The sequence below is a fragment of the Desmodus rotundus genome, chromosome 1, assembly GCF_022682495.2.
Source record: "Desmodus rotundus isolate HL8 chromosome 1, HLdesRot8A.1, whole genome shotgun sequence".
Classification (NCBI taxonomy): Eukaryota; Metazoa; Chordata; class Mammalia; order Chiroptera; family Phyllostomidae; genus Desmodus; species Desmodus rotundus.
The window spans coordinates 67,044,908-67,072,544 of record NC_071387.1 but is presented as its reverse complement, the minus strand read 5'-3'; the positions used below and the strand labels follow the sequence as shown (position 1 = coordinate 67,072,544).

General features: G+C 38.0%; 1 protein-coding gene across 3 annotated transcripts in view; it reads right to left on the bottom strand.

Moving 5' to 3' along the window:
* The window catches only part of FOCAD (focadhesin), a 320,136-nt gene that overhangs the window by 222,647 nt on the left and 69,852 nt on the right, over positions 1–27,637 (bottom strand). For 2 of the 3 annotated variants that reach the window (XM_045193625.3, XM_045193626.3), the window contains exons 6-8: positions 13,557–13,658; positions 6,056–6,269; positions 897–1,103 (exon numbers count right to left, since the gene is read on the bottom strand). In XM_045193625.3, the coding sequence (XP_045049560.2) occupies positions 897–1,103; positions 6,056–6,269; positions 13,557–13,658 (523 nt within the window). The remainder of the gene's footprint in view (positions 1–896; positions 1,104–6,055; positions 6,270–13,556; positions 13,659–27,637) is intronic. The other variant, XM_024558416.4, reaches the window with a different exon arrangement.

Genomic DNA, 27,637 nt, shown 5'->3' with positions numbered 1-27,637 from the left:
AACTTTCCTCTGCTCTACCATCAGAATGACCTTCCACACACAAAGTATCAGGGCACCTCTCCGCATCCTACCACCTAGAAGATAAAATGCATACTCAAGTCTTATCCCTATACCTTAATCCTGCAACAATACTCAACACCTTTTTGTTTTCTGAACAGGCCATACCTGCCTGCCTGCCTGCCTGCCTGCCTATGCTCTCATGTTTCCGCATCTGGGCATATGCTGTTCCAGCAGCTGGAATGCCTTCCCAGCCTCTGGTGTATACTAGGGAAAGTCCCACTCAGACTTCTCAAATCTAAACCCATGCCCTACTTTCCTTAATTGTGATGTCTAAATATATAAAAGTATTTACCTTACTGTTATACAATTATTTGATTGCATGTCTGTAAATCCCTTAAGGTCACAATGTACCTTTTCATCTATGTATTCTACAGGGTTTGGCATATAATAAATATTATTTGTGTTCTACATGAATAAATGAAAAAATACCAGAGTGGTAGATCCTTAACTGACGCTCTAAAGCAGGGATGTCAAACTCATTTCCACCAGAAGCCACATCAGCCTCATGGTTGCCTTCAAAGGGCAAAATGTAGAGCTCCTTGCCCCTAGTTAAGGAGTAGTTACGTTTACACAGTCCTAAAATTACATTTGGCCCTTTGAAGGTAACCGTGAGGCTGATGTGGCCACCGGTGAAAATGAGTTTGACACCCCTGTTCTAAAGAGTATTTAATGATTCATTTTTATAATAAATAATATTAGTAGTTGTGGTACATTAGTACTATGATCTAACCATGTTAGAGCAACACACCTTTCATACAAAGAGCACATCCACCCAGCTCCTTTATAAAAGACTCACTTAAGTGATAACTGACGTTAACATTTCTTACTATTCTTACCTGCCTCAGAAGTTCAACACTGTGTGCCAAAAGGTGAATTAAAGATGAGCATTCCCCAGTTATCTTTAAGCTGACTTCACAGACACAGAGCAGCTGAAGGGTCAGCTGGGTAAGCTGAATTTTCCAGAAAACAGGATGACGCGAAAGGCTTAAATATACTTCCTCGATAAACAGCATCGCTTCTGTTGTCTGTATCAAATCTTTCATCTGTTTAAAAAAGTCATTATATGATATTGTAATAATGTACAAACCAAAGAATAATTTAAAGCTGTACAAGAAACGTTAACAATAAAATATTTTTCTCAAAACCTAAAAAGCCTTAAGAAGATGCAGAAATGTACAGAGCTCAAATAGGGTTAAACTATACAACCACACCTTTTCCTTTTGTCACAAAACAAAATACAACTTGTTATTGTTTTTATTACTGCTTTCTGGCACCAAGTGTTTTCACTAATTTTTCTAACTTCTCTGAGTACATATTTCTTAAGACAAATTACATAACAGTGTCAACATTTTGAAGGAAATTAAAGTTGGTTTTGAGTTCTCCAACTGAACTCTCCTTTTTAGAATTGCAACATAACTACCTGGTAGTGAAGGGTTAGCATGTTAGTCTAATGCACTCCTAAATCCTTCATCTGCCAAGGTATTTTCTCAGAAAACCTTAACTGAGAGCATCATTTCCACACTCAGCAGGTGTGAGGAAAGAGCATATTCAAGTGGTAGGGTATCTTCTCAATGGGTATTAGGTAGGAAAGACTTGGATGCTCTTGAAAAATCTCAATTCAATTCAAACCCAGCTGTTCTAATCAAAATTCTGGAATTGATATTAAGGATATGGTCCTTCTAGCAGACACATTGGAATTTCCCAGAGATTACAAACAACAAACCATCTACTTCAATCAAGAGCCTGTGTCTGTTAAATTCATCAAGAGAAAAGCCTACAGTTGACCATCCAGCTGTACCTTTCACCACTCATTACCACCACAATAACCCCAGATGACTGTAAGTTTTACACGAAGAGAAAAATTCCTAGCAAACAAGAGAAAAAAATATTATAAGATTAAGTGGGAGGATATAGCAGAAAATACTGTTATATAAAATAAGTGTAAGGCTCAGTAAGTTATTTAACTCTTTTACAAATACATAGTGGGAGAGGCAAAGGGCCATCAAGGAAAAAAAAGGGATTTAAAAATGAAGTAGAGCTTCATGTTTATTTGACATTTTGTGCATACTTCAAATTTTCCATAATAAAGAAAATTTCGAAAGGCAATCTCAGCAACTTATCATTAAAAAGCTCCATAATCTTTATCATTACCAAAATTCTTAACAAGGACAGTTTTGAAGTAATTTTCTCTCTTTATATAGAAGTAGACCACATTCAATGAATAACACATGTAATGACAAGAGTCATAATTACAAAGAAAGAACAATTGGGACTAAAGTCAATAGTAAAGCTTAAGACAGGTAAGTCCAAAAAAAGATAATTCCAAAAATTTTAAATTGAAGGATAATTGGCATTAAAAGAAAAGGAAATAGGAGTTCTATGACTGTCATCTGATCACAGGTCAATAGGGTGGCATGGCTATTTCTAAAAAAAAAAATTAATCACTGTGATTCTCTGCAAGGGCTCACTATGTGTCCATACTGTATTCAGCTCTAGGAAGAACATTTCATAGTAACACAATGTAAACACCAATAAAGTAGAGGAATTATTGCCAAAAGACAGTGAAAAGTCTGGACACCATTGCATGTAGAGAAGTAAAGAAATTGATGAAGATCCGGCCAAGATGGAAGCGTAGGTAGACACACTGTGCCTCCTCACACAACCAAAAGAAGGACAACAACAATTTAAAAACAAAAAACAACCAGAACTCACAGAAAATCAAACTGTGTGGAAGTCCGACAACCAAGGAGATAAAGAAGAAACATTCATCCAGACCGGTAGGAGGGGCAGAGACGGGCAGCCAGGGCAGAGAGGACTCATGGCAAGGCAGCGGGTGGCGGACCCAGTGAGGTGGTGGATTGTGGAACACGGCAGGCAGTGCTGCAGCTAGCAGACCCCACAAGGTGGTGGCTGGCAGACCCCGCAGCCCCACATTCGTGCATAGATAAACCAGGAGGAACGGCCCAGTAGCGAAACACACACCACAACCCAGGGCTCCAGCACAGGGAAATAAAGCCTCAAACCTCTGATTGAAAACACCCGTGGGGGTTGAGGCAGCAGCAGAAACTCCCAGCCTCACAGGAGAGTTCGTTGGAGAGACCCACAGGGTCCTAGAACACACACAAGCCCACCCACCTAGGAATCAGCACCAGAAAGGCCCAATTTGATTGTGGGTAGCAGGGACAGTGACTGAAAACCGGCAAAGAGTGGAGCAAGCAGCATCTCGGACCCTCCCCCACATACAGCGTCACAGTGCAGTGAGGAGCGTTATCCCGCCTTGGTGAACACCTAAGGCTTCACCCCTTACTACGTAACAGGCATGCCGAGCCAGAAAAAATGGCCCAAATGCATAAACAGATCAAAGCTCCAGAAAAAATACAACTAAGTGACAAAGAGATAGCCAACCTATCAGATGCACAGTTCAAAACACTGATAATCAGGATGCTCACAGAATTGGTTGAATTTGGTCGCAAATTAGATGAAAAATGAAGGCTATACTAAGTGAAATAAAGGAAAATGTACAGGGAACCAACGGTGACGGTTAGGAAACCGGGACTCAAATCAATGGTGTAGACCAGAAGAATAAAGAAACATTCAACCAGAACAGAATGAAGAAACAAGAATTCAAAAAAATGAGGTGAGGTTTAGGAACATCCAGGACATCTTTAAACATTCCAACATCCGAATCACAGGGGTACCAGAAGGAGAAGAGGAAGAGCAAAAAATGGAAAACTTATGTGAACAAATAATGAAGGAGAACTTCCCCAATCTTGCAAAGGAAATAGACTTCCAGGAAGCTCAGAGAGTCCCAAAGAAGTTGGACCCAAGGAAGCACATACCAAGGCACATCATAATTAAGTTACCCAAGATTGAAGATAAAGAAAAAATCTTAAAAACATCAAGAGAAAAGGGGACAGTTACCTACAAAGGAGTGCCCATAAGACTGTCAGCTGATTTCTCAAAAGAAACCTTGCACACAGGAAGGTGCTGGCAAGACGTATTCCAAGTGATGAAAGGCAAGGACCTACATCCAAGATTACTGTATCCAGCAAAGCTATCATTTAGAATGGAAGGGCAGATAAAGTGCTTCTCAGATAAGGTCAAGTTCAAGAGGTTCATCATCACCAAGCCCTTATTAAATGAAATGTTAAAGGGACTTATCTAAAAAAAAGATGATCAAAAATATGAACAGTAAAATGACAACAAACTCACAGATACTAACAACTGAACCTAAAACAAAAACAAAAACAGAAACAAACTAAGCAAACAAGTAGAACAGGAACAGAATCACAGAAATGGAGATCACATGGAGGGTTATCAACAGGGGAGTGGGTGGGGAGAGAGGGGGGGAAAAGGTACAGAGAATAAGTAGCATGGATGGTAGGTAGAAGATAGATGGGGGGGGTAAGAATAGTGTAGGAAATGTAGTAGCCAAAGAACTTATATGTATGACCCATGGACATGAACTAAAGGAGGGGAATGTGGGTGGGAGGGGGTGTCCAGGATGGAGGGGAATGAGGAGGGAAAATGGGACAACTGTAATAACATAATCAATAAAATATATTTTTAAAAAAGAAGAAGAAAGAAAGAAATGGTGGCTTGCAAAATAGCGCACTTCCTATCACTAAAATGTATCATTTGTCATGGGATGGCTGTGTTTTAGAGTATAAGATACGTGTAATCTGTACAAAAATGGATTACGCTGCTGCTAAAATCCTTCCCAAGGCTCAGATTCTTCATTCTCATAAAGCTGATATGTTAAGTGATTAGATGTGTTTATGTTGCTAGTTTCATTTGTTTCAAATGAGGTATCCCTTTTTTTTCTTCAACTATCTCAACTATATTAACAAGCCACAGTTTCCCAGAAACACTCTACGGAGCTCACTTCCACAAGTATTTGGCTTGTCAATAGAGATTCACAAAGATGAAGACAAACATCTATCAAAGAGCAGAGAACAGGGTGGTGTGAAAAAGTGTGCCCTCGTTTAAGATGTTCTGCCTATACATTGCTTTACTGCCCACACAAAACAAAAGCTTTGGAAAAGCCACAAGAGAATTCATTTTAATTAACTTTTCTATGCCTTGATTACAGGAAAGCCAATTTACGAGTCACAGAGGAAAGGTTCACTGTAGCCATTCCTTGATAACACAAACTTAAAAGAGGTCATCTGTGACCTCAAGTGATCACTTTGAAAAATATTCACAGATTCTGTCCATTAGCTAACCGGCATGGGGCTCAGATTCTAGGCAAAGGTCAAACCGCAGTGATGGGACGCGATGGCCTGACAAATGAATCACTACACTAGAATCACACAACACTGCCAACTGGAGGTTTCTTTGTCTTTTTTTAATCTGCAGTTACAGAGACATTAGCTCATATTTATCTCTCCCTTGAATTCCCTAGGCATTGTATCTATACCTCTGTTAAGCATCTTTCATCCAACCACTTTTAAACTATGAGACTTTATATACTTCTTTTAACTCTCTTACTACACCATGGGCTTCTCAAAAGCAGGACCCATCAGGGTCACCACACATGTTGTCAGGGGACACGGGGAGACTGAAATTCAGCCAGCACTGCTCTGCTCAAGTCCTGTGTCCAGGACTGCATCTGCCTTGAGATACACTTTTTTTCTAATTTGCGCAAAGAGGTCTCTCTTTTTTCCCCTCATAATTCAGTGTCCTGCACAAGGAGAAATTCAACTCAAGATTTCTTTTCCTTGAGAAGCCTCTCTTAAACAAAGAAAGGTTTTCATTCTTACTAATCCTAAAATGGATTATGCTGATTTATATAACTGTGAATTTAGTTAACATTATATACATATTAATGTTAAATCTAGATTCACTTCCTTCATCATTTCTAAAAGCCTGGGAGCATTTCTAGAGCCAAGATGGTGTCTCAGTTGGCCAGGCCACACAGGTCCTACTAATTGTACGACAAGAACAATTAACACTTGCTGATGCTATATGAATGAAGGAGGATGAAAGGCCTTACCTGTAAACATGGAACCATGTCGCAACACAGCTGAAGTATCTGTTGTTCCAATACTGATGGCTGTTCTTTGTCACAAGAAACCCAGGGTTGAAGTAAGACTTTTCGCAGGGCCAGTCGGAGTTTAGCATATTCTTGTAACTGGGATGGTTCACAATATAGGTACCACAGAAATGGTGCCATTATCTGGACGCATAAAACTTCTGACCTGCAAAAATTGTAACACAGAAGCCAGCCACTGAGTTAAAGAGTATCACGCAGGTGTCAAATATGAACTAATAGTTCATAACCTATCATAAACTGTGTTATCAAGTTTACCTTTTTTTCATAACTCACCTATTACATCATGACCTACCTAGACCCACATCAAACAGTTCTTTGTCCACTGGAAAAAATGACTCAGCACCTGGACACCATAAGCCTGATGGCCAGGAATACGAGAGAGTCAACCTGCACGCTAGAATAGCACCTACATCTCAGTCTTTGGTGAACATCAGAACCATCTGAGAACCTGTTTAGACTTGTAGATGTTAGAGCCCATTGTCCAGTAATACACCACAGGTATACATTTTTGAAAAAACTCTATAGTGGAGATTCTACATAAAACAAAGCCATAGTGACAACCCAAGATTTTAACAGTTACTATTTACTTGTGAACTTGTTAACGTGGTGTGCAAGTAATTGTACTTCATGCTTTTAAAGTAATTTGATCCTCAACACAACTCTATAAAATAAAAAACACTGGGTTGGCCAAAAAGTTCATTTAGCTTTTCCCATAAAATAACACACATTTTTCATTTTTACCAATAACTTTATTGATTTGGATATTTTGAGTGTGTCGGCTATCTCCCACAACCTGGTATGAGGTTGATTGTTTTCAGTTAATGTCTCGATGTGATTGCTATCAATTTCAACTGGTTTACCCGACTGTGAAGAATCATCCAGTGAGAAATCTCCAGCACGAAACTTGGCAAACTACTTTTGACACCTTTAATCACTCACAGCACCTTCTCCATAAACTGCACAAATCTTTTTGTGTGTTTTAGTTGCATTTTTACCTTTCCTGAAATAATAAAGCATAATATGCCAAAAATGTTGCATATTGTCTTGCATCTTCAATATTAAAATGGCTACACAAAAATTCACTGATTTTGATAAGTTTTCTTTTAAATGCACAGCTGTCACAATACAATCTAATAAAATTGTTCTGAGTGAAGTTAAAAGCAGCTAAGTGCTACTAGAGCCAGCTTACGGAAAAACCAAACGAACTTTTTGGCCAGCCCAATGTTGTATCACATTATGCGGCAACTGAGGCCGAGAGAGAGGTGAAGTCATTTGCCAAGGCTGTCTACTTAAACTTTTCCCATTCAAAAGAGGAAGACCTTACCAATCTTTTGGATCTTTAGATTTCAATATATCCCAATAATTCTAAGTCCAAAGTCACTAAAATGCCAAAATGACCTTTCAAATATAAAAATTTCATCATGTCATTAACTAGTTTAAAAGAGTTTACCCTTAAGATAAAATATTTAGCCCAATTCACAAACCCTCCATATTCTGGCCACTACTTATCTTTCCACCCTTATTTCTTGCTCTTCTCCATTCTCCACTGAACACTAAACTATCAGATCTCCCGTCAAGTCATCAGGCTTCTCTCTCACTTGCTGTTCCCTCTGTCTGTAATACTATCCGCTTCCTCCCTTTCCTGTTCCTTCCTCTACCTAATTTCTATCATCTTTCAGGTATCTCCTTTAAAAGGACTTCCTGAGTGTCTTTCCTGACACCTAACCTAGGTCAGAGCCCTATTTTGTGCTCCCACAGGACAATACTTCATCACCATTTTTTTTTAATGTCTCTATCCCTTGTCAGACTATAACCCAAATGAGGGCATGGACCATGGGTTTCTGATCACTTCTGTATAACCAATAACTATACACAGTAGGCCTTCAAAGAGATGCTTATGTGGTCATTAAATTAATTGATCTAGTTACACTAAATTGTAGAGTAGCTTTATAATTAGCACATATCAATTAAATATCATAACTTTATTTTGGTTTTCATATTTACTATACATAAGAAAGTATTAGGTAAGATACAAAGATGAACCAAGCATTATCTATTCTTAAGAAGCACAGAATCTAACAGGGCAATCAGTTCTGTTCCTGGACTAGAGGACAGAAAGTGAAAATCGCTAAAAGAAAGGTATAAAGTACAATGCTACATAAAGGAAATAGTATTTGTATTATTGATTGATTGATTGATTGATTAGGGAGAGAGGGGCAGGGAAGGAGAAAGAGAGAGAAACATCGATGTGAGAAAGAAACGAGGCATATGCCCTGACTGGGAACTGAACCAGCAACCTTTCACTTTGCAGAATGACACCGAACCAACTTAGTGAATCAGTGAATTATGATTGACAATGTAATTTTATAATACTATTCACTTTACAACAAAGTGACTTCAAAACATCACCATTAATAAAAATCTTAATGTTACCAAATCAGTAAGATTTAATTAATTTATTCATTTATTTATTCTCTGGGCAATATGTGCTTAAAACCTATATATCATTCAACTCTTCTGTGTACCCGAAACAAAGACAGATTAAATCCTTGTCCTGATGGAGCTCACAATCTGCAGGTACATTTTTTCCTCAATAGCACAAATACTTATACCATCTACAAAAAACAAAAGAACTTTCTTGAGTTCATAATTATTACTGAAATATATCTTTATCAAACCATCCACTTTGGAAAACTAAAAGCAGTTTTACAGATGAACCAAGCGATTTATTATGAGCTAGACTACGAAGCATAGGTTTTGTGAAAAGAGATTTAGAAACACTGCTTCCCCATCTCTCCAACAATGTATTCCCAAAGAATAAATGCGATCCAGGTATCAAGAATATCTACTAACAGCTTATCGGTTTTCTCCTACTTTGAGATGCTGAAGGTGAAACGCAAGGTTCACATAGAGAAGTATATTTCCAAGGTACTGTTATCACTTGACATCGGGAGCATAATGCTGAACTATCTTAAGGACAATATAGTATTGCACTATGTAGAACTTTCCTTGGCTTAATCTGTCCCAATTTTGGATATTGCATTTCCTTTGCATTTCCTATGTGGTATCTAATGATTACATATAACTTCAGTATGAATGAAATTGACAGGGCTTACAAGAAAAAAGAAAATAATAAAACATAACCAGAAATCCCAACATGATTAAAAGTATTTAAAAATGTAACCAAGTGTGTATGTATCTACATATACATCTTTCATATTTCTGTTTACTGTTAAGAGAGAGGTGGAGGGGAAAGACCTGGAATGGAATAAAAAGCTGAGGCTTTCCGCCCCATTCTGCCATTCACTAGCCATTTGACCTTGAACAAGTCATTTAATGTTGCTCTTTTTAGTTCCCTCATGTGAAAAAAAATGTGTTAGACTACATAACCTTGAAGTATACAGGTCTAAAGACCATGACATCACTGCCAATTTACACAATTCTCAGTTCTATGAAGGTGAAGTTTTAACATCACAAGGCCTTCTATAAATGAATGCAGAATTTAATCATAAAATAACGCCCCTTAAAACCTTGCATAATGATCTGTTATTCCCAGACATCTACATACTATTAAAAATGAATGCAGCCCTCGCTGGTGTGGCCCGGTGGATTGAGTGCCAGCCTACGAACAAAGGGTCGCCAGTTGGGTTCCCAATCAGGGCACATGCCTGGGTTGCAGGCCAGGTCCCCAGTAGGGGGCGCACAAGAGGCAACCACACATTGATGTTTCCCTCTCTTTCTCTCTCCCTTCCCCCATCTAAAAATAAATACATAAAATCTTTAAAAAAAATGAATGCAAACAGATAGTCTAATAAATAATTCCTAACACAGAAAAACATAGATTACAAGCTTTCTTCACAACATTTTGCCTCCTTCCCATAGTTACAAATCACTATTTAGATTATTATCTACCTTCTTTTTTTTAATTATATTTTACTGATTATGCTATTAAAAGTGTCTGAATTTTTTCCCCTTTGCCACCCTCCACCAAGGACTCCCAACTCCCTCAGGCAATCCCCATACCATTCTTCAAGTCCATGGGTCATGTGTATAAGTCCTTTGACTACTCCATTTCCTATACTGTAACTTACATCCCCGTGGATATTCTGTAGCAACCAATTTGTACTTAATTTACTCACCTCTTCACTCATTCCCCCAAACCTACCCAACCATCAGAATGCTCTCTGTATCCATGATACTGTCTCTGTTCTTCTTGTTTACTTAGTTTGTTTTTTAGATTCAATTGTTGATAGACATGTATTTATAGCCATTTTATTATTCATAGTTTTGATCTTCTTCCTTTTCTTAAATAAGTCCCTTTAATATTTCATGTAATAATGGTTTGGTGATGATGACTCTTTAGGTTTTTGTTTTGGGGTTGTTGTTTTTTTGTCTGGGAAGCTCTTTACCTGCCCTTCAATTCCAAATATAGCTTTGCTGGGTACAGAAATCTTGGCTATAGGTCCCTGCTTTTCATGACTTTGAATATTTCTTGCCAATCCCTTCTGGTCTGCAAAGTTTCTCATGGAAACTCCCCTGTAGGTAACTACCTGCTTTTCTCTAGCCGCTTTTAAGATTCTCTTTATCTTCAACCTTTGGCATTTTAATTATGGTGTGTCTTGGAGTGGGTCTCTTTGCATCCATCTAGTTTGGGACTCTGTGCTTCCTGGATTTGTGTGTCTATTTCCTTCACCAAATCAAGGAAGTTTTCTTTCATTATTTTTTCAAATAGATTCCAATTTCTTGCTCTTTCTCTTCTTTTGGCACCCCTATGATGTTGTCCCAGAGGTAGCTTACACTATCCTCGATTTTTTAGATTCTTTTTTTCTTCTTGTTGTTCAGATTGGTTGTTTTTTGCTTCCTTATATTTCAAATCATTGATTTGATTCAAGGTTTCCTCCACTCTACTATGGTTTCCCTATAAATTGTTCTTTCTTTCAATTAGTGTATCCTTCAGTTCTGACTGATTTTTTTATTCTGTTAACATCCTCACTAAGTTCCTTGAGCATCCTTCTAACCAGTGTTTGGAACTCTGCATCTGGTAGATTGCTTATCTCCATTTTGTTTAGCTCTTTTTCTGGAGTTTGATCTGTTCTTTCATTTGGGCCATGTTTTTCTGTCTCCTCATTTTGGCAGCCTCCCTGTGTTTGTTTCTATGTATTAGTAGAGCTGCTATGACTCCCTGTCTTGGTAGTATGTCCTAATGTAGTAAGTGTCTTGTACGGTCCAGTGGCACAGGCTCCCCTATCACCCAAGCTGGGTACTCCAGGTGTGCCCTCTGTTTTGTCTGAGTACACCTTCCTCTTGTAGTTGAGCCTTGATTGCTGTTAGCAGGTCAATTGGAATGATTTACTCAGGCCAGTCAGCTGCAAACACTGGCTGTGACCACTGACCACCAACCTTCACCCTCTGTGGATGATCAGCTGTGTAGACGCAGGGTGTTGTGCTTTGACGTGGTCTATACCTATCCACTGGATATCCAGGCTTTGGGGTTTCCTGGGTGGTGCAGACCAAGATCGGCTCCAACCTGTGTTCTGCCCAGGGCCACCCAGTAGAGCTATAAAGCAATCTGAGATGGAAGCTATTTATGTTGGACTTGGGGATTCCCAAGTGAAGCCAAGCTGTGAATCTAGGCTGGCTGCTGCAAGTGCTAGGCCTGGGGCCACTTAGCTAGAGGTATGGAGGCTGTGGGACTGGGGGCTCACTGAGGCCAGCTGTTGCTTGGTTGACAGGATTTAGGAAGTTGTGAAGCAAGAGCCTAGAAGCATGGCCCATTCATACTGAAAGGTCATTATAACAGTTTGAGTGGCCCCGTAAGTTGGATGGGAGAGAGTCTCAGGGAATCTCAAGGGCAAAGCAAACAGTGTTAGTCAGGTAGATGGAGTCTCAGATAGGGTATCCACCTGCCAACTCTGTGGCTCTGTGGAGGAGGGCTCAGAAAAGGGACAATGGATTAGGAGGAACTCTACAAACCACTGCCTGGGCCCACCAGTCTGTGAGCCTCATGTATAGAAATCCAACACTTACAGAGCGCCTAGAAATCTGCCAGTCATTATTAATTCAAAGAATAATGACATAATCATACGTTTGCCCTCAGGAAAGTTTCACAGTTAACAGAGGAGAGTTAATTATAAGACAATGGAGTGAGAATAATGATGTGAGAAATCACAACTGAAATTATGGGAGCATATAAAAGATACCTAACCCAGCCTGTGGTAAGCAATGAACTAGGAAAGAGAAAGCCTAAACACAGTTTTAAGAGAAATTAGGAAAGGGTTGCAGTAAGATTTAAGAGATGAAGGTGGGTACTAACAAACAGAAGCACAGAGGCAAGGGAACAGCACTGCTTCCTGTGTGGAGTCAGGGTATTGCTGAATACCCAAGTCATGAACTGTGATATAAAGACAGAAGATAAAATTGGTGAAACAGGTGAAACTATATTATACACAGAGCCTAGAATAATATACTAGATTTTATCTTGTAGCCTGGGGATTTTCCAACTATTTCCAAAACGAAACTCATTTTGTTTTTTTTTTAAATACAAAGCTTCCATAAGCTATCAACATATAAGTTCTATACAAACAGACCCGAAGGGGGTAGGGGATCCCTGTACTTAGCCCATATATTGCAAGTGCAGTATGAAACCCACAGTTGTGGTGATTTAAGTAAAGGAGTGATACAATAATATTTGCTCTCTTGATATGTCACTCTGAGGGGTGTGGAGAGAACGGATTTGAGTAAGATGAAATTAGAGGCAAATATGTCAGTTACAAACAAGTGGCAAAAGCCAAAAGATGGCGACTAAGCTGGTATAATAGTAATAAGAATGGAAGGAAGGGGGAAGCATAGAGGAACATCAGGAGGTCCTGATGAAGCTAAAGTAACTGCTCACATGGTTGCTATCTAATCTCATCTAATCTCAGCTGGAACTATCACTTGGTCCTGACTGGCAGGTTTCAAACAGGGAGTGTTTAACTCACTAATCAATTTGGGGCTGGGGGGGAGGAACTATCTTCTAAATGTATTGTGTATGGAGTATCTAGGCTTTATACCCTGTTTTATATTATTGCTAGGAGAAACTACTTCATTTATGTTCTTTTGCTTTACATTAATTGTTTAACACAACTATTAAAACGATTTGTCATTAAAATTTTTTTAAATGTATAGTAGTTTACCGAATATTTCTAATAAATTTTCCTCACTAATCAATGCTTAACTTCTTTAGTAATAGCTTGTCTTATATTTAATATTTAAACAATCAATAAATGTGGTAGGTTTTATTTCCTTACTCTTAAGAGGATTTCCTAAGAATTCTTAAGAAAATATAAAAGTATATAAGCTTAAAGACATTTCTTCAGCCAAAGCAGTTTAAAAAGAAAAACCAAGCTCTAAAATTAGCATATACCATTTCATCACCCTCAGTTACTTTATTTTACATTACCTTTCAGGGCATTGCTGGAAAAAAGCTGTCAGCTGCTGCAAAAGTACTGGCCAGCAATCAGGTCTGTGTTCAAGCACAGTGATCAAAGGCTGAGGGTGATTTCTGAAACACACAGAAAAGTCACATTGGAAACTGTCATTTCAGGACTATACATTCTCAATAACCAAATACAGCAGCAAAAAAAAAAAAAAAAAAAGCCAATGCTATCTAGAGACTTTTTTGTAGGATTCATAATTGTCACAAAATTATCATCTGCTTCATTTGTTGGCGAGTTGGTTCATTAGAACTGACATTTTTTCCTTTTAACTGTTTTGCAGAAAATAGAATGAACCCCAAGTCTTAGAGACCCAAAGCTGAGAATGGACTCTGTCACTCAACAGCTCTATGACCAACCAAGCTACTGAATCCAGTAGCTCTCTCATCTTCATCCCTTGATTCCTTTACTCCTAAAAGTCATGCCTCCTTCTCCTGCTGCTCTCCTTAAGAAGGTGGAAGGTTCCATTTTCTCTAACATTGCCCCAGCTTGTAAGCACTATCTCTTTTCTGTTCCCACTTACCCCATTTTTCTCAGTGTATGACTCCGCGTTCCCTCAGCCTATTTAAGATGGGAAAAAGAAAATATTTCTCCCACCTCGAACAACCACCTATCCAAACTGGAAATGCTTGAAATTTTTCTTGCATGAGGATGAATCCTTTTATTTGGGCTACATTCATTAAGATACTTAAAAAAACTATATAAAACATAAGATCTGAAATCTGAAGAATTCTTAAATAAGAAAAAGAATAAAAGCACAATTTATTTTAAATAGTTCAAAGAGTCTACAAGAAACTAAATTCATTAGAATCTTAAACTCTGAAGCACTATACAAAGTTTTTAGTTAGTATGGATGTGGCTTTTTCCTCCAAAATATTTTTAAAATACAATGTAAATGCTCGTTATAAATTCAAAAAGAGAAGTATACATGTTTTTAATATAAAAGGAATCAAATACATAATATAATTTTTAACTGAACAAAATATCGCTAGTAATGATTTAAAAAAAAATAAAAACAAGCAGACTAGTTTCACTGAAATGATTTTTTAAGGTAGCCTTCTTGGTAGTTCTGAAAGTGTGATCACCTTACCAGCAATATGAGCATCACCTGGGAACTTGTTATAAATGTAAATAAATCTCAGGCTCCAGCCCACACCTACTAGCCCTCCAAATAATTCTGATGCACTGCTATGAAGCAGCGGTTCTTAACCGTGGCTGCCAGTTAGATTCATCTATGGAGCTCTTTAAAAAAATACCAATGTCCAGGTCTCAATTATATTCAGGTCGCTAGGAACGGAGCCCAGGCATTAGCAATTTTTAAAAACTCCTCTAGCAATTTTAATGTGTTGCCAGGGTCGAGAACCACTACCAGTAAACCACCACAGAAGAGGAAAGTTGTTAGGAATTAGAAAGTTTCCTGATTTTTGATTTCTCTCTTAAACAGAAAAGTATGTCAGATCCATCACATTCAAACACTCATCTTAAACTCCCCTCTGACACTGCTACACAGTTCTGGCTATTGTAACACCATCTCTTTATTTTCTCCTCAACCTCACCTAATCTATCACGCCCTATCGTCACTCGCTGGCAGGATGTTTTGCCAAAGCGCAGGCTATTTCTGACTGATCAGGTTACCGCCATTACAAGGAATCACTCTAAGCAATTTGTTTATGCCAAAACTCAAAAATCATATAGAAATCACATAAAAATCACATTTCTAAATTTCAAATTCTTTGGCGGTTAAACCTATCTAGAACTTGCTTCTACTATGGTTGCCACAGATACTTAACAACAAGTTTAACAAATCCTAAAAGCATCTCAGGTATGACACATCAACTGAAATTCTTAAATTAAGAGTTCAGTAGGTCATGTTCAAGTAAACATGAGTAAAAAGAATAGCACAGTAACTGCGATTATTTTATCTACGTTTTTTACTTCTGAAAAGCACCATAATGAAATAAGAAGCCAGCCAGTGGCAGCATTTATGATTACTTAAAAAAGAAAAACAAGTTACCACATAGTTTTTGTGTGATCACAAAGCAGTGAATTGGTTTTTAATACACTCCCCTTATAAGTAAGTCATCCTCCACCCCTTCCCACTCCTCACACCCCCAATATGTTAAACATCTATCTCCTTTTTAAAAGTTAGTTTTGACCAGAGTCACTGCTTTGATTCCCAGTCAGGGCACATGTCTGAGTTTCCGGCAGAGTCCCAGTAGGGGGTGCACGAGAGGCAACCACACATTGATGTTTTTCTCCCTTGCTCCTTCCCTTCCTCCCTCTCTAAAAAATAAAATCCTTTAAAAAATTTTTTTAATAAAATATTATATTGAGCATTTAAAATGTCATAAGGCTGAGTACAGTTCACTCTGATATATTCCAGGATTAATTATTAAATTTATGGATTATTCAAGGTTTTTCTTTTCTTTCTTACTCTCACTCTCAGTGCTTGTTAGCCATTCCACTTCTTTCAAGTACATTTAACTGAGAAAGGTCAAGGTTACAATTTAAACAAGTCAACTTTGCTCTTTTTTAGAAGCACTGTTGATCAAAAAAGAAATAATGTGGTTCAAAAGAACACCAAAACAAAACCTAGGTTATAACTAAAAATTTCAATTATCCTCAAATCTACTATTCAAGTTACAGAGTAAGTTGACTGCAATACTTCATTCAAAATGATAGATGAGTTGACGATACAATCAACCTGATCACTGGTAAAACAGTGGCAGATAATAAGCTATACAAGTTTTGATAAACAAATCTGGGGCATTGTTATTGTTATTATTATATATAAGCAATGCCTACATAGTATCATCAAAATTATTTACTGTTATACTGCCACTTTCATGTCTCAGCAAAAAGTACAAATGGAGAGATGAGGTGAAATAATAGAGGAAAGCACTGAATTAGGAATCAAGAGTTCCAAATTCACATTCTGCCTCTGCAACAAATTGTGTGATCTCAGGCAAGATAATTAACCCTTCTTAGGCAATTTCTTTATCTGTAAAATAAGGAAATCAGGCTAAGTACCTTCTAGTGCTAAAGTTATATAACCCAAGCCACCCGTTAAAGCCCTAACCTTCATACTGTTCAAAACTAGAGGTAGAAACAAACCCTGTAAAAGCAGAAAGCAGTGAAGACAGCTCTCAAGTATTAATAATTCTATGTCAAGTTTAAATGGCTCTAAGAACAATGTCTATTAAAATCTGAGACCTAAAAGAAGAGGTATCCTATTTTTATCTTAAAGAGATAAACCATCCTATATATTTTTTATTTCAGAGAGAAGTGTTGCAACAAGGAACCCACAGAAATTTTTAAATAAGAATTGTCTAACTCTTGAGACATCCAATAGATTCTGCTTCCTTCATACAATAGAATAAATAACATTGTTTCTAAAGATTAAAATCAATACGAACCAGGCAGCCAGGTCACCCTTCATTGGCATTTAGTGCCTCTAATCCCTCCCTCACTGTGTGTTGTTTTTCTCCTCCTACCACAATGAATGAATGTGTTGTACGCTCTTCGGCACTTCACTTCCCTATTTCATAATTTGCAAATGTTTCAATGGCTATTTTAAATAAAGCATTTACCATAGCACCAGCACACAGAATACTCCATAAATGGGGTGCTATTATGATTATCGTGCAGGAAGGTTTGTATCTTAAACTAGAGCAAAAGCAGCTTGAAAGCTGGATCCGCGTCTTATGTTTTTTGTTTCCCTTTCAGCGCTAAATGCACATCTACAATAAATGTAACACACACACACGTTTTCCCCAAACCACGTTTTTAAATTCTTTGACTGGACCATTAAACCAAGTTATCATAGCCCCACTAGTACACTGTTTCAAAGTCCACGTTGATTAAAGAAAAAAAACACAAGAAGCATGCAGAACTGGTACCTAATATTTCAGTGCTCCCACCCTTTAGTAATATTTTCAACACATGGCAATACAAGCATCTTAACAGAATGGAGTGGGGGTGGGGGGAAGGAACGACCAATTCATGGTTCCACTAGACTAGCACAGAAGCGATGGTAAACTAAGGTGTATAACTAGATCCACCTCTCCAAGTATAAGTGCATTAATCTTAACAGAAAAGAATGGTTAAAAATTAGGCTTGTGGTAGGCAAATCAAAAAGCAAAAGTTATTTGTAATCCTTAGGTCGCTTCAACTTTTCTGCTACATCTCTGAACATAGGAAAGCCAAGATTTGATTTACATCATAAATTCAGCGACAGACAGAGATTGCCTTTTCTGTGTGAGGAGAAGGTGCCTGCAGTTACCGTGCCTTTTCTGCGTGCGGCTGTGACCCCGGCACTTTCAGAAGCACAGCATAGCACTTACTGCATCAAACGTGCATTTTAAAAGCCATTCTCTACCTGCTCTGAATTCTGATTTGAATGTACTAGTTAAAAGCCAAAAAGGGATTTTTTAAAGCTCTGTAGAGTTTAAGTTAAAAAATGCATACTAAAAAATTATAAAGATTCCACAATGAGTATTACTATAAAATAAAATTAAACAATAATTATGACTCATTATATATTCTATAGTGTTTTAAGACAAGAACATTTTATCCTTTCCACAATCTCCCAGAAAAAGACTTAGAGCAAAAGTGATTTTAATTTTGACATTTTTTGAATAAATTTATTTTTTCTTTGGATAAGGTAAATAGGGAGAGTATAGCACTTATTTGAAAATACATATGCTTCATTTTATGATGATTCTGCCCTTACAATGAACTTTCACAGAATCCCTGTTTTGAGAGGAAGGAATTTTTCTTAAATTTATTGTAGTGACATTGGTTAATAAAGTTATGCAGGTTTCAAGTGTGCAATTCTATGATACATCATCTTCACAGGATCAGGGATTTAATGCAAAGGTGTCTGCCAGTGTCAGAAGTGTGGGACTATTTTAGGTATAGAGTGATGGCTGGGGAAAAACATAAAAATACAGAGCTAGGGCTACAGAGCTTATATTACTAAGTTACGTGCTATGATTGCAAAAATAAAAATAAAAAACAAAAACAAAACTAGAGATAAATAGGCTAATAAGGCAAATATTATAATATGTTGTGGTCTTAAGACATTTATTGGCAAATTACCATACAATTTTAAATTAAACACCCACACTGCGAGTAGCTTATGAAGCATTTTCTCGTGGCAATTACTCACTAGATGACTGTTCAATATCTGTAGCTTATTCTTTAGGTCTGAGTCTAAGTCCCAGGGATAAACCCCAGGTGATTAGAACCATAAACTGTGAGCAAAGACTTCCCTGGGTGGGAAAGAGGAGAGAAAAAGAGTAAATAAAAACTTAAGCAAAACATGTTGCTCAATAGAAAGAATCAAAATGCAAAGAGACAGCTAGCCCTTGGGTAGCATGATTGGCTGCACTCCCCCAATTACTCTCCTAGCTTCCCTCCTATCCTTAACTCTGCTGGGCTCTTTCAGAGACATGAATACTCCTTTCTTACCCATCTTCTTTTTCCTGATTTTTCTATAAAGATGTCTACTCATACGTTAAAGCAAAAATTCGCAAGCCCTCTGAAATTATATGTAAAATTTTAAGTATATATGTGTGTACATTTTCTAGGGGAACGACAAAAATTTTGTGAGATTATCAAGGAAGATCCTGACCCCTCACCCCAACTCCAAAAAACGTATCAGTGAATTAAAACTAAGTACACCTAATATAACTGCTGTAATGCAGCCTTGTTAAAAAACCACTTCCAAAAAAACTATAAAGCAAGCACCACTTCCCCCTAAAAAAAGCTTACATACTATGAGTTCTGCCCAGAAATCTGGGCTCCCTAAGTATTAAAGTTTCTGTAATTTCAGCAAAATAAATTATATTAATGTATTCTGCTGGCTCCAATCTCTTATGGAAGGTTGAATGCATAGTCCAGATGATTAAATCATGCGGCCATGCTTACTTCATGCTAAATAAAACCAAGCATCCACAGCTCAGGGGATCCCTTGATAATATATTAAATTATCGAAATAATCAAACCCCTCAAAAAGCAAAATGCTTACTTTGACAACAAAACTATAATTTAAGAGCTCATGGTCAATATTTTAGTATTGCAAGAAATTAAGATAGTAAATGTAATAAGGAAATCTGCATAGAAATGAAAAACACTAACAACCACTCTGAAAGACTAAGAGGTTTCTTTTCAGGAACTTACAAGAAGTAGTTTGCCTTCAGAAAGAAATGTAAAATGCAAGAACACTAAAAATTCATTGGTAAGCACACAAAAATATTACAGAATAAAATGTGGTAATCCATCCTATGGAGTATTATTCAGCCATAAAAAATGAAGAACTAATCATACTACAATATAAACCTTGAAAACATTATGCTAAGTGGAAGAAGCCAGTCATAAAAGGCCACACATTATATGATTCTATTCATATGAAATGTCCAGAAGTCAAACCCATAGATAAAGATAACATGTTCTAGGGGCTGAGAATATGTGTGCTGGAAACGACTGACTGCAAATGGGCATGGTGCTTCCTTCAGGGGGGATGAAAATATCCTGGAATCAGAGAGCAGCAATGGTTAAACGACTTTGTAAATATAATAAAAACCACTGAACTGTATACTTTAAAAGGGTGAGTTTCATTGTATAATACATTATATCTCAATAAAAAAGGCATTAAAATATTCAAAACTTAACTCAGCCACACATTGTTTTAAATTTAGGTTACCTGTTCTTGATTTTAGAAAAATTCATATGTATCATATGAAGCATAAGTTATATGGTCAATATAAATAATCATAATAACTTGGATTTACCTGTAAAGAAATAAGTTCGAATCACAGTCTCATTTATTTACCTCAATGTCCCAGATTGAAAGCTTAATGTTATCCATCTTAAAGATGCAGATGCGGAAGGAAAGAAAAGTGTGTCTTTTTCGAACGTCATTACAAAAGATCAGGACACTGTTTGGTACATAAACTATTTGTCCAGTGATTTCCAAACCTAGTTCCATATCAGGACCCTTCGGGACTTTGTAAAAATATACCAATTCTAGTACTCACAATGGCTACCACCCAACCTTTCTAAATCACAGTCTACAGAGGTGGAGCTTTAGAATCTATACACTAGGCAAATACCTGGGGATTCCTATTGCTTGCACTCCTAAAACTTACCTCTATCGCCACTGTCACTAGTACACGTGAAGGGAGTGTGGGGCTGGGAAAAAAACATTTTGAAATCATCAGAGAAAACTGATTAGGGGGTTGTGAGCTTAATGAGAAACAGAATATTTGCATGGTCTCACAATGCCTCAGAGATTGCTTATTAGTTGCAAGATAAAAATGATAACTGTACAGTAGAGAAACCAGATTATCATCTTGAATGAGTGACCAAATTAAAATCACCAATGAGGGCAAGACAGACATTAGTGCCTCCAGCTGTAACATCCTGAGAAGTGTCACTTTCATGGTATCCAAAATTGTCAATGCCGTGAAAGAGAAAGAGTGACAAACAGTTCCTGATTTGAAGACTAAAAAGATATGACAACTACAGGCAGCATATCATCCCACACTAGATCCGGTACACTGAAAATAAAAGGGACAAGTGACAAAATTTGGATATGGACTATAGATTGAAATATTGTATCAATGGTAAATTTTCTCTATTTGATAACTGTACTCTGGTAATAAAGAGAATAAATTTGTTCTTAGGAAACACATACGATTGAATATAAGAAATCTACTGCCAAATATTCTGGGTTTTTTCCCCCTCAGTTTTATATAGAGAATGGTAAAGCAAATATGCAAAGTGTAAAAGAAACTGATGAAATCTTGGTAAATGGTAAATCAGTCTTTTACTCTATTCTTGCAACCTTTCTGGAACGTTAAAATTATTTTAAAATAAGTTAAAAAGAAAAATTTTCATTGAACTCTAACTACTCTTTAAATAAAACCCAAACTCTTTGCTAAGATCTTGTTATATTCTAGGCCACAGCCACCTACCCTGAGCCTCCACCTAGGCCTCTGCCTCCCCTGAACACTAAGTTCCCACTACTTTGACTCCTATAAATTCCTCTAGTGCACCAGGCTTGTCCACACAGCAGCATCTGAGCATATGCTTTTCCTTGTATCTGAAGCTTTCTTCCTGTGCTCTCTGCATGGCTGACTTCATCTAGGCCTTCGAAATGGATATGAGAGGAAATGCAGAAACAGTTTAATGCTAAGAAAAAGCTAGTTACCAGAATTAAAACTGGGCTATGATTTTTTTCCTTCCCTTTTTCAATCCTCACCTGAGAATATGTTCATTGACTTGAGAGAGACAGAGAGAGAGAGAGAGAGAGAGAGAGAGGAGAGAAACATCAGTCGGTTGCCTCTCATATGCACCCCAACCAGGGACTGAACCCACAACCCAGGTATGTGCCCTGACTGGGAATCAAACTCGTAACCTTTCTGGTGTACAAGATAACGCTCCAGCCAACGGAAACACCTGGTCTGGACCAGGCTATTGTTTGATGTCAACAATCGCAAACTAGTCGTAGTGCACTCTGTGTATTATCTTGGGACTTCCTCTTGTTTTTCTCTTTTCACCCAAGGAATGGATGCATTTGCCTTAAGAGATAAATGGGAAAAAAATCAATATTCATTAAAAAGTACCTCAGCCTTCAGAACACACGTCTTGAAGTTCTTAAAATCAAATCTCCATCTAAATAAACTCTGTAACACTGCACAAATGGATGAAAAATACACACGTAGCCGGCATAACTTTAATTTACTCCATTACTGTTGGCCTAATCACCTATTTCAGAGCACACATCTGCCAAAAACATTTAATATTCTCTTACTTCAGAAAGTACAGCTTGATGTTGATCAGACCAAACCTTTCCACAAATAACATTCTTAACATTTGATATTTGTGCATGTCAGCCACTGTCTGGCACATCAGAATGATGCACGAATTCTGGAACAAGCAGTTACTGCTCATGAATTCACAGCTATTTCCTCACTTCAGCTGAGAGAAGAGATCTTAAGGAGGCTGCCATAATATGAATATGCAGAGGAAAAATTAAAAGCAAAAGCGCATGATAGAATTTCAGGTTGGAAAATGGCACATTATAAAGCAAATGAGAACATGGGCCTTTAATAACTTATAAATAATAAAAATTTAGTTTAGTTATTCTTCCTGTGACCAAAACACCAGCCAAATATCAGTTCTCCGCTGAACTCCCTGTTCAATATGGTCAATAGTCAAGAATACTTAATTAACTTAGTTAGACATACGTGTGTTACAGGAAAAATGGAGTTCAAGCTAACCCAAAGGAAATTCAGATCAAACAAAAGTGAAAGGAGAAAAATAAGAAACCACCCAGGAAGCTTTGAAAAAACACCACTGCCTGAGGCTGACACTCCAGTCATTCTAGGAAGAACCAAAGTACCTGCACATTTCAAAGTTCCTCAGAGGGCTCTAATGTGCTACGAGGCTGAGAGGCCCAAGGTTTTAACATTTGGCGTATGCTCTTCATTTAAGCTAGTCAAACATACTGCATTGTTCTTCCAACTTCCCCCATCCTCAAAGGCACTGGAAGTTGAAACCCCACTTAAAATCCCCATTTAATCTTGTTTAGCAACAAAACTAAAGAAGGGTCCAGTTAAGCCACAGGAACTTTATTAGCTGCACACAATCTAATCTAGTGCATCTCAAAGCATGGTCAATAGACCCTCTGTACATCCAAGTCTCTTATTAAACTGCAGGTTTGCAGGCATGTTCCAGACATACACATCAAACGCGGAGGATGAGCTGCTTATGCACTGCAAACACTAAAAACCAGTGGTGGTTTCTGGGAGGGTGCTGAGGGCCCTCTCCTCCTCCTCCTGCTCCTACGGCCATCCACCCCCCGACCAGGAAGAACACTAACATGTTCGGGCCATGGCATTATTTCACCGAACAGAGCAATGAGGTTTAAATATCTTATATTCTTCCCCCTGCATCTGCATGGGGCTTGCTCTCATTGGATTACTTTTCCTTTAGAATTATTCTTTGGTTCTGCTCTAGGCCTCTATTGTCCATAGTGGACATGACGAGATGAACTTGGTGCCTTGTGACTTAAGAACACACAGACCTTTTGCCTCCCAAATAGGGAAGAGAGGCAAGGAGACATGACTAGGCCACTCAAGAACCACCTGCTAGTGTACCCAAGGGGTTCCTTGCAGCTCATATGTGGTACCATAAAACTCCCAGGAGCTCAAGCAGTATTTCTCAAGTGTGATCCACAAATGACCTATATCCATATCACTGACTCACCGGACAAACATGCTTATTCTGAATCTCATACAAAACTGACTGAATGAATGAGAATCTCTGGTAAGTGGGCTTGCAAAGCTGTACTTTTAACAAGCTCCCCAGATGATTCTTATGCTTCCTTAAACAGGAAGTTTAAGGACCACTGAGGTCCAGTGTCAACAAAGAGAAAACCTTCTCTAGATCTCCTTCAAGAAATTCACAGGGACCAAGAAAGCCATTGGCTAACATTTTGGGTCCTCACATCTCCCTCTCTCTTTACTCCCATACTGGCATGAGTTATGCAACTCAGCACAGGCTCACTTAAAATCACCACATATTCTGTTTCACTATAATTCAAGTTAATCAGCTCTTAGGACAAAAAGAAGTGAGAAATACTTAAGTTCCAACAGTTTACTAGCAGAGTCCTTAATACCAGTAAAAACGCAGATTAGTTTCATTCCCAGAAAGCTTACAACTAAGTTTCAGACCACTTCCATTTTAAGTTAACCCTACAGCATAACCAGGGAACACCTCTCAGTGGAGTTCTAAGCTTCTCATATCTTCTTTTATGCTTCCAAACACAGCTCATCAGTTGCCTCTCCAAGACTGGGTGATAATGCTAACCAACATGTGGCAAAGAAGGCTCTAAAACAGCATGACAATTTTATGCTTGACTCAGGTAATCATAGCTCTCTGGAGGGGAATCTGCTCTTCAGGCTCACCTCTCCCCTGCATCTGTCATCCACAGTCCCCCCTGGAGGAACTTAAGGCCCTTACACACTCGATTGCACTCTACTGATTTATAGGGCCAGACCGCCATTCATGTAAGGGCTCTCCATAAACATTACTGGATTATGCCAACTCGGGTGATTGATTCTGGACCTCTTCATGTGCCACCAATCTAAAGACAAACTGTATGTATCCACTATGATATCAGCTCCTCAAACTACGTTCCCTATCCATGCCTAGCACCTATTATCTTATGAAAACAAGACTGCACTTAGAAGAACCAAGTACAGGAGAATATAAATTATAAATAGAAAAATAAGTGAAACATTACAGGTGACTGAAGGTCTAGCACTCATAGCCAGTGAGGACAATCAGTATGAAAATGACAGTAACTCTAATTCTTGTGCATGATAGAAAATTTCCCTTTACCATCTTCTTAAACTTTAAGGTGCCTCTAAATTACCTGAAAAATCTTACCAGAATACAGGCTGTGAGTCAGGCAGTCAGAGATAGGATCTAAGAATCAGCATTCCCACCAAGCACCCAGGTACTGCTGATGCTGTTCGTAGCTCTATTGCTTGATGGGGAACCAGCAGCACCAGCAGCACCTGGGAGCTTGTCAGAGAAGAATCTGGAGTCTGCCCTAGCCATAAGGAATGAGAATCTGCCATTCAACACGGTCCCAGGTGATGAGAATGCACATTAGTGAGCAGCTAACATACCGTCTTATACTCACTGTGAATCAGAATCACCTGGGCCTTTTTAAAAATACAAATGCCTAGGCCTCATGGCAGAGATTCTGACTCAGTTGGGCAGGGGCATTTGATTTTTGGTCAGTTCCACACCCAGATGTTGCCAATGAGCAGCCAGGGTTGAGAACCATTGAATTAAATTTTAAAAAACCCCACTGAGTGGAGGGAAATGTGGAAAGATAGCTAATGGGTGAGGAATTCCTTTTTGGAATGATAAAAATGTCCTAGAATTCATTATGGTGATGCTTGCATAATTTTATGAATATACTAAAAACTATGAGAATTATACACTATAAATGGGTCAATTTCTGTTATATAAAAAAATTAAAACTTCAATAGCTTTCCTATCTTAAAATAAATAAATAAATCAATGCCCGCGGAACAATAATGAAATGAAATCCAATAATGAAATCATTTTCTACTCTGGAACTCTGGCCCAAGAATTTGAATTTCTTTTTAAAAAGAGAAAAAACACAGATGTTCATATGACTCATCTAGAAATATTAAGATCTGTTCATCTACTTCTTAGGTTCAATTCTGGTCAAGGTAATCGATAAAAGACAAACCTGAAATGAATCCTTGTACCTCAGGAGGCAACACTATGTTAAAAAACAACATATTTATCAGTTTGGAAAAGTTTATTCTGCACATCCCATTTCCACAGTATCTTCAAATAGCAAATAATTTTCCTTTTGCTTCCCCTGTTTAAAAATAAACTAATGGCCCTGGCTGGTGTGGCTCTGTGGACTGAGCACGGGCCTGCAAACCAAAGGGTCGCTGGTTTGATTCCAAGTTAGGGCACATGCCTGGGTTTTTGGGCCAGGTCCCCAAGTGGGGGGGTGCATGGGAGGCAACCACACATTGATGTTTCTCTCCCTCTCTTTCGCCTTCCCTTCCCCTCTCTAAAAATAAATAAAATCTTTTAAAAAATAAAAATAATTAATTAGTTAACAAGTAAAAGAATTTATTAAGTTATTGTACTACAATCTCCCAACTTTTTTGTGTGTTTGAAGACATTCAAAAGACATATTAAGAAAAAAATTGCATAAAATGGAAATCTGGCCTTGTTTTAAAAATTGGCTTTAAAAATTCTCAATTTTGTACTCATAAAAATAAAAGAGATCATAAATAGCACTAAAATTTCAGGAAAGATCATTGTAATACAAGAGACACTGTTGAAGATGGCGGCAACATAGGTGGGAGCAGAGTCCACTTCCCCTCAACGCCAGGGAAATACCTAGCTGATCTGAGGAGCAGAGCGAACAGCCAACAGTATTCCAGCATATACGAAGATCAGAGACCAAAGATAGAGGACACTGAAAGATCTGACAGTGAGACAACAAAACCTGGAGTGCTGAAAAGACTAGAGTTAGACCGTGTTAAACACATAAACATCAGCTCAAGACCAGTGAGCACAGGAGAGTAAGGAGACAGCACCACCGAATCCCATTGGCATTCTACCATAGAAGTTCATATCATAAATCCAGGGAGTCAGAACAAAGCAATTTAAGACGCAGAGGCCAACAAGAAGAGCCTCACAAACAATGGGAAGACAAAGAAACAATTCCCAAATGAAAGGAAAGGAGGAAGCCTCAGAAAGAATACTAACCGAAAAAGAGGCAAGTCAACTATCAGATACTGAGTTCAAAGCAATGGTCATCAGGAAACTCACTGAGCTCTCTGAGCTCAAAGAGAACTACCAGAAACTACAAGGAAACTACAATGAACTCACTGCAAACTATATCAACATGAAAAAGGAAATAGAAAATATCAACAAGAGCCAAGAGGAAATGAAGAATACAATTTCTGAATTGAAGAACACAGTAGAAGGAATTAAAAGCAGACTTGACGAAGCAGAGGATCGGATCAGCGAGCTGGAGGACAAAGTAGAAAAAAACACCCAGAAGGAGCAAGAAAAGGAAAAGAGGCTCAGAAAGAATGAAGAGGCAATAAGGGAAATGCAGGACAACATGAAACGTAACAATATCCGTATAATAGGAATACCAGAAGGAGAAGAAGAAGAGCAAGGGATAGAAAACCTGTTTGAAAAAGTAATGATGGAAAATTTCCCTAATCTGAGAAGAGAAAAAGTCACCCAAATCCAGGAATCACAGAGAGTCCCAAACAAGAGGAACCCAAAGAGACCCACTGCAAGACACATCATAATTAAAATGGCAAATTTCCAAGACAAAGAGAGGATCTTAAAGGCAGCAAGGGAGAAAAAGGAAGTAACATACAAGGGAGCCCCAATAAGGTTAGCAACTGACTTCTCAATGGAAACACTCCAAGCCAGAAGAGAATGGCAAAAAATA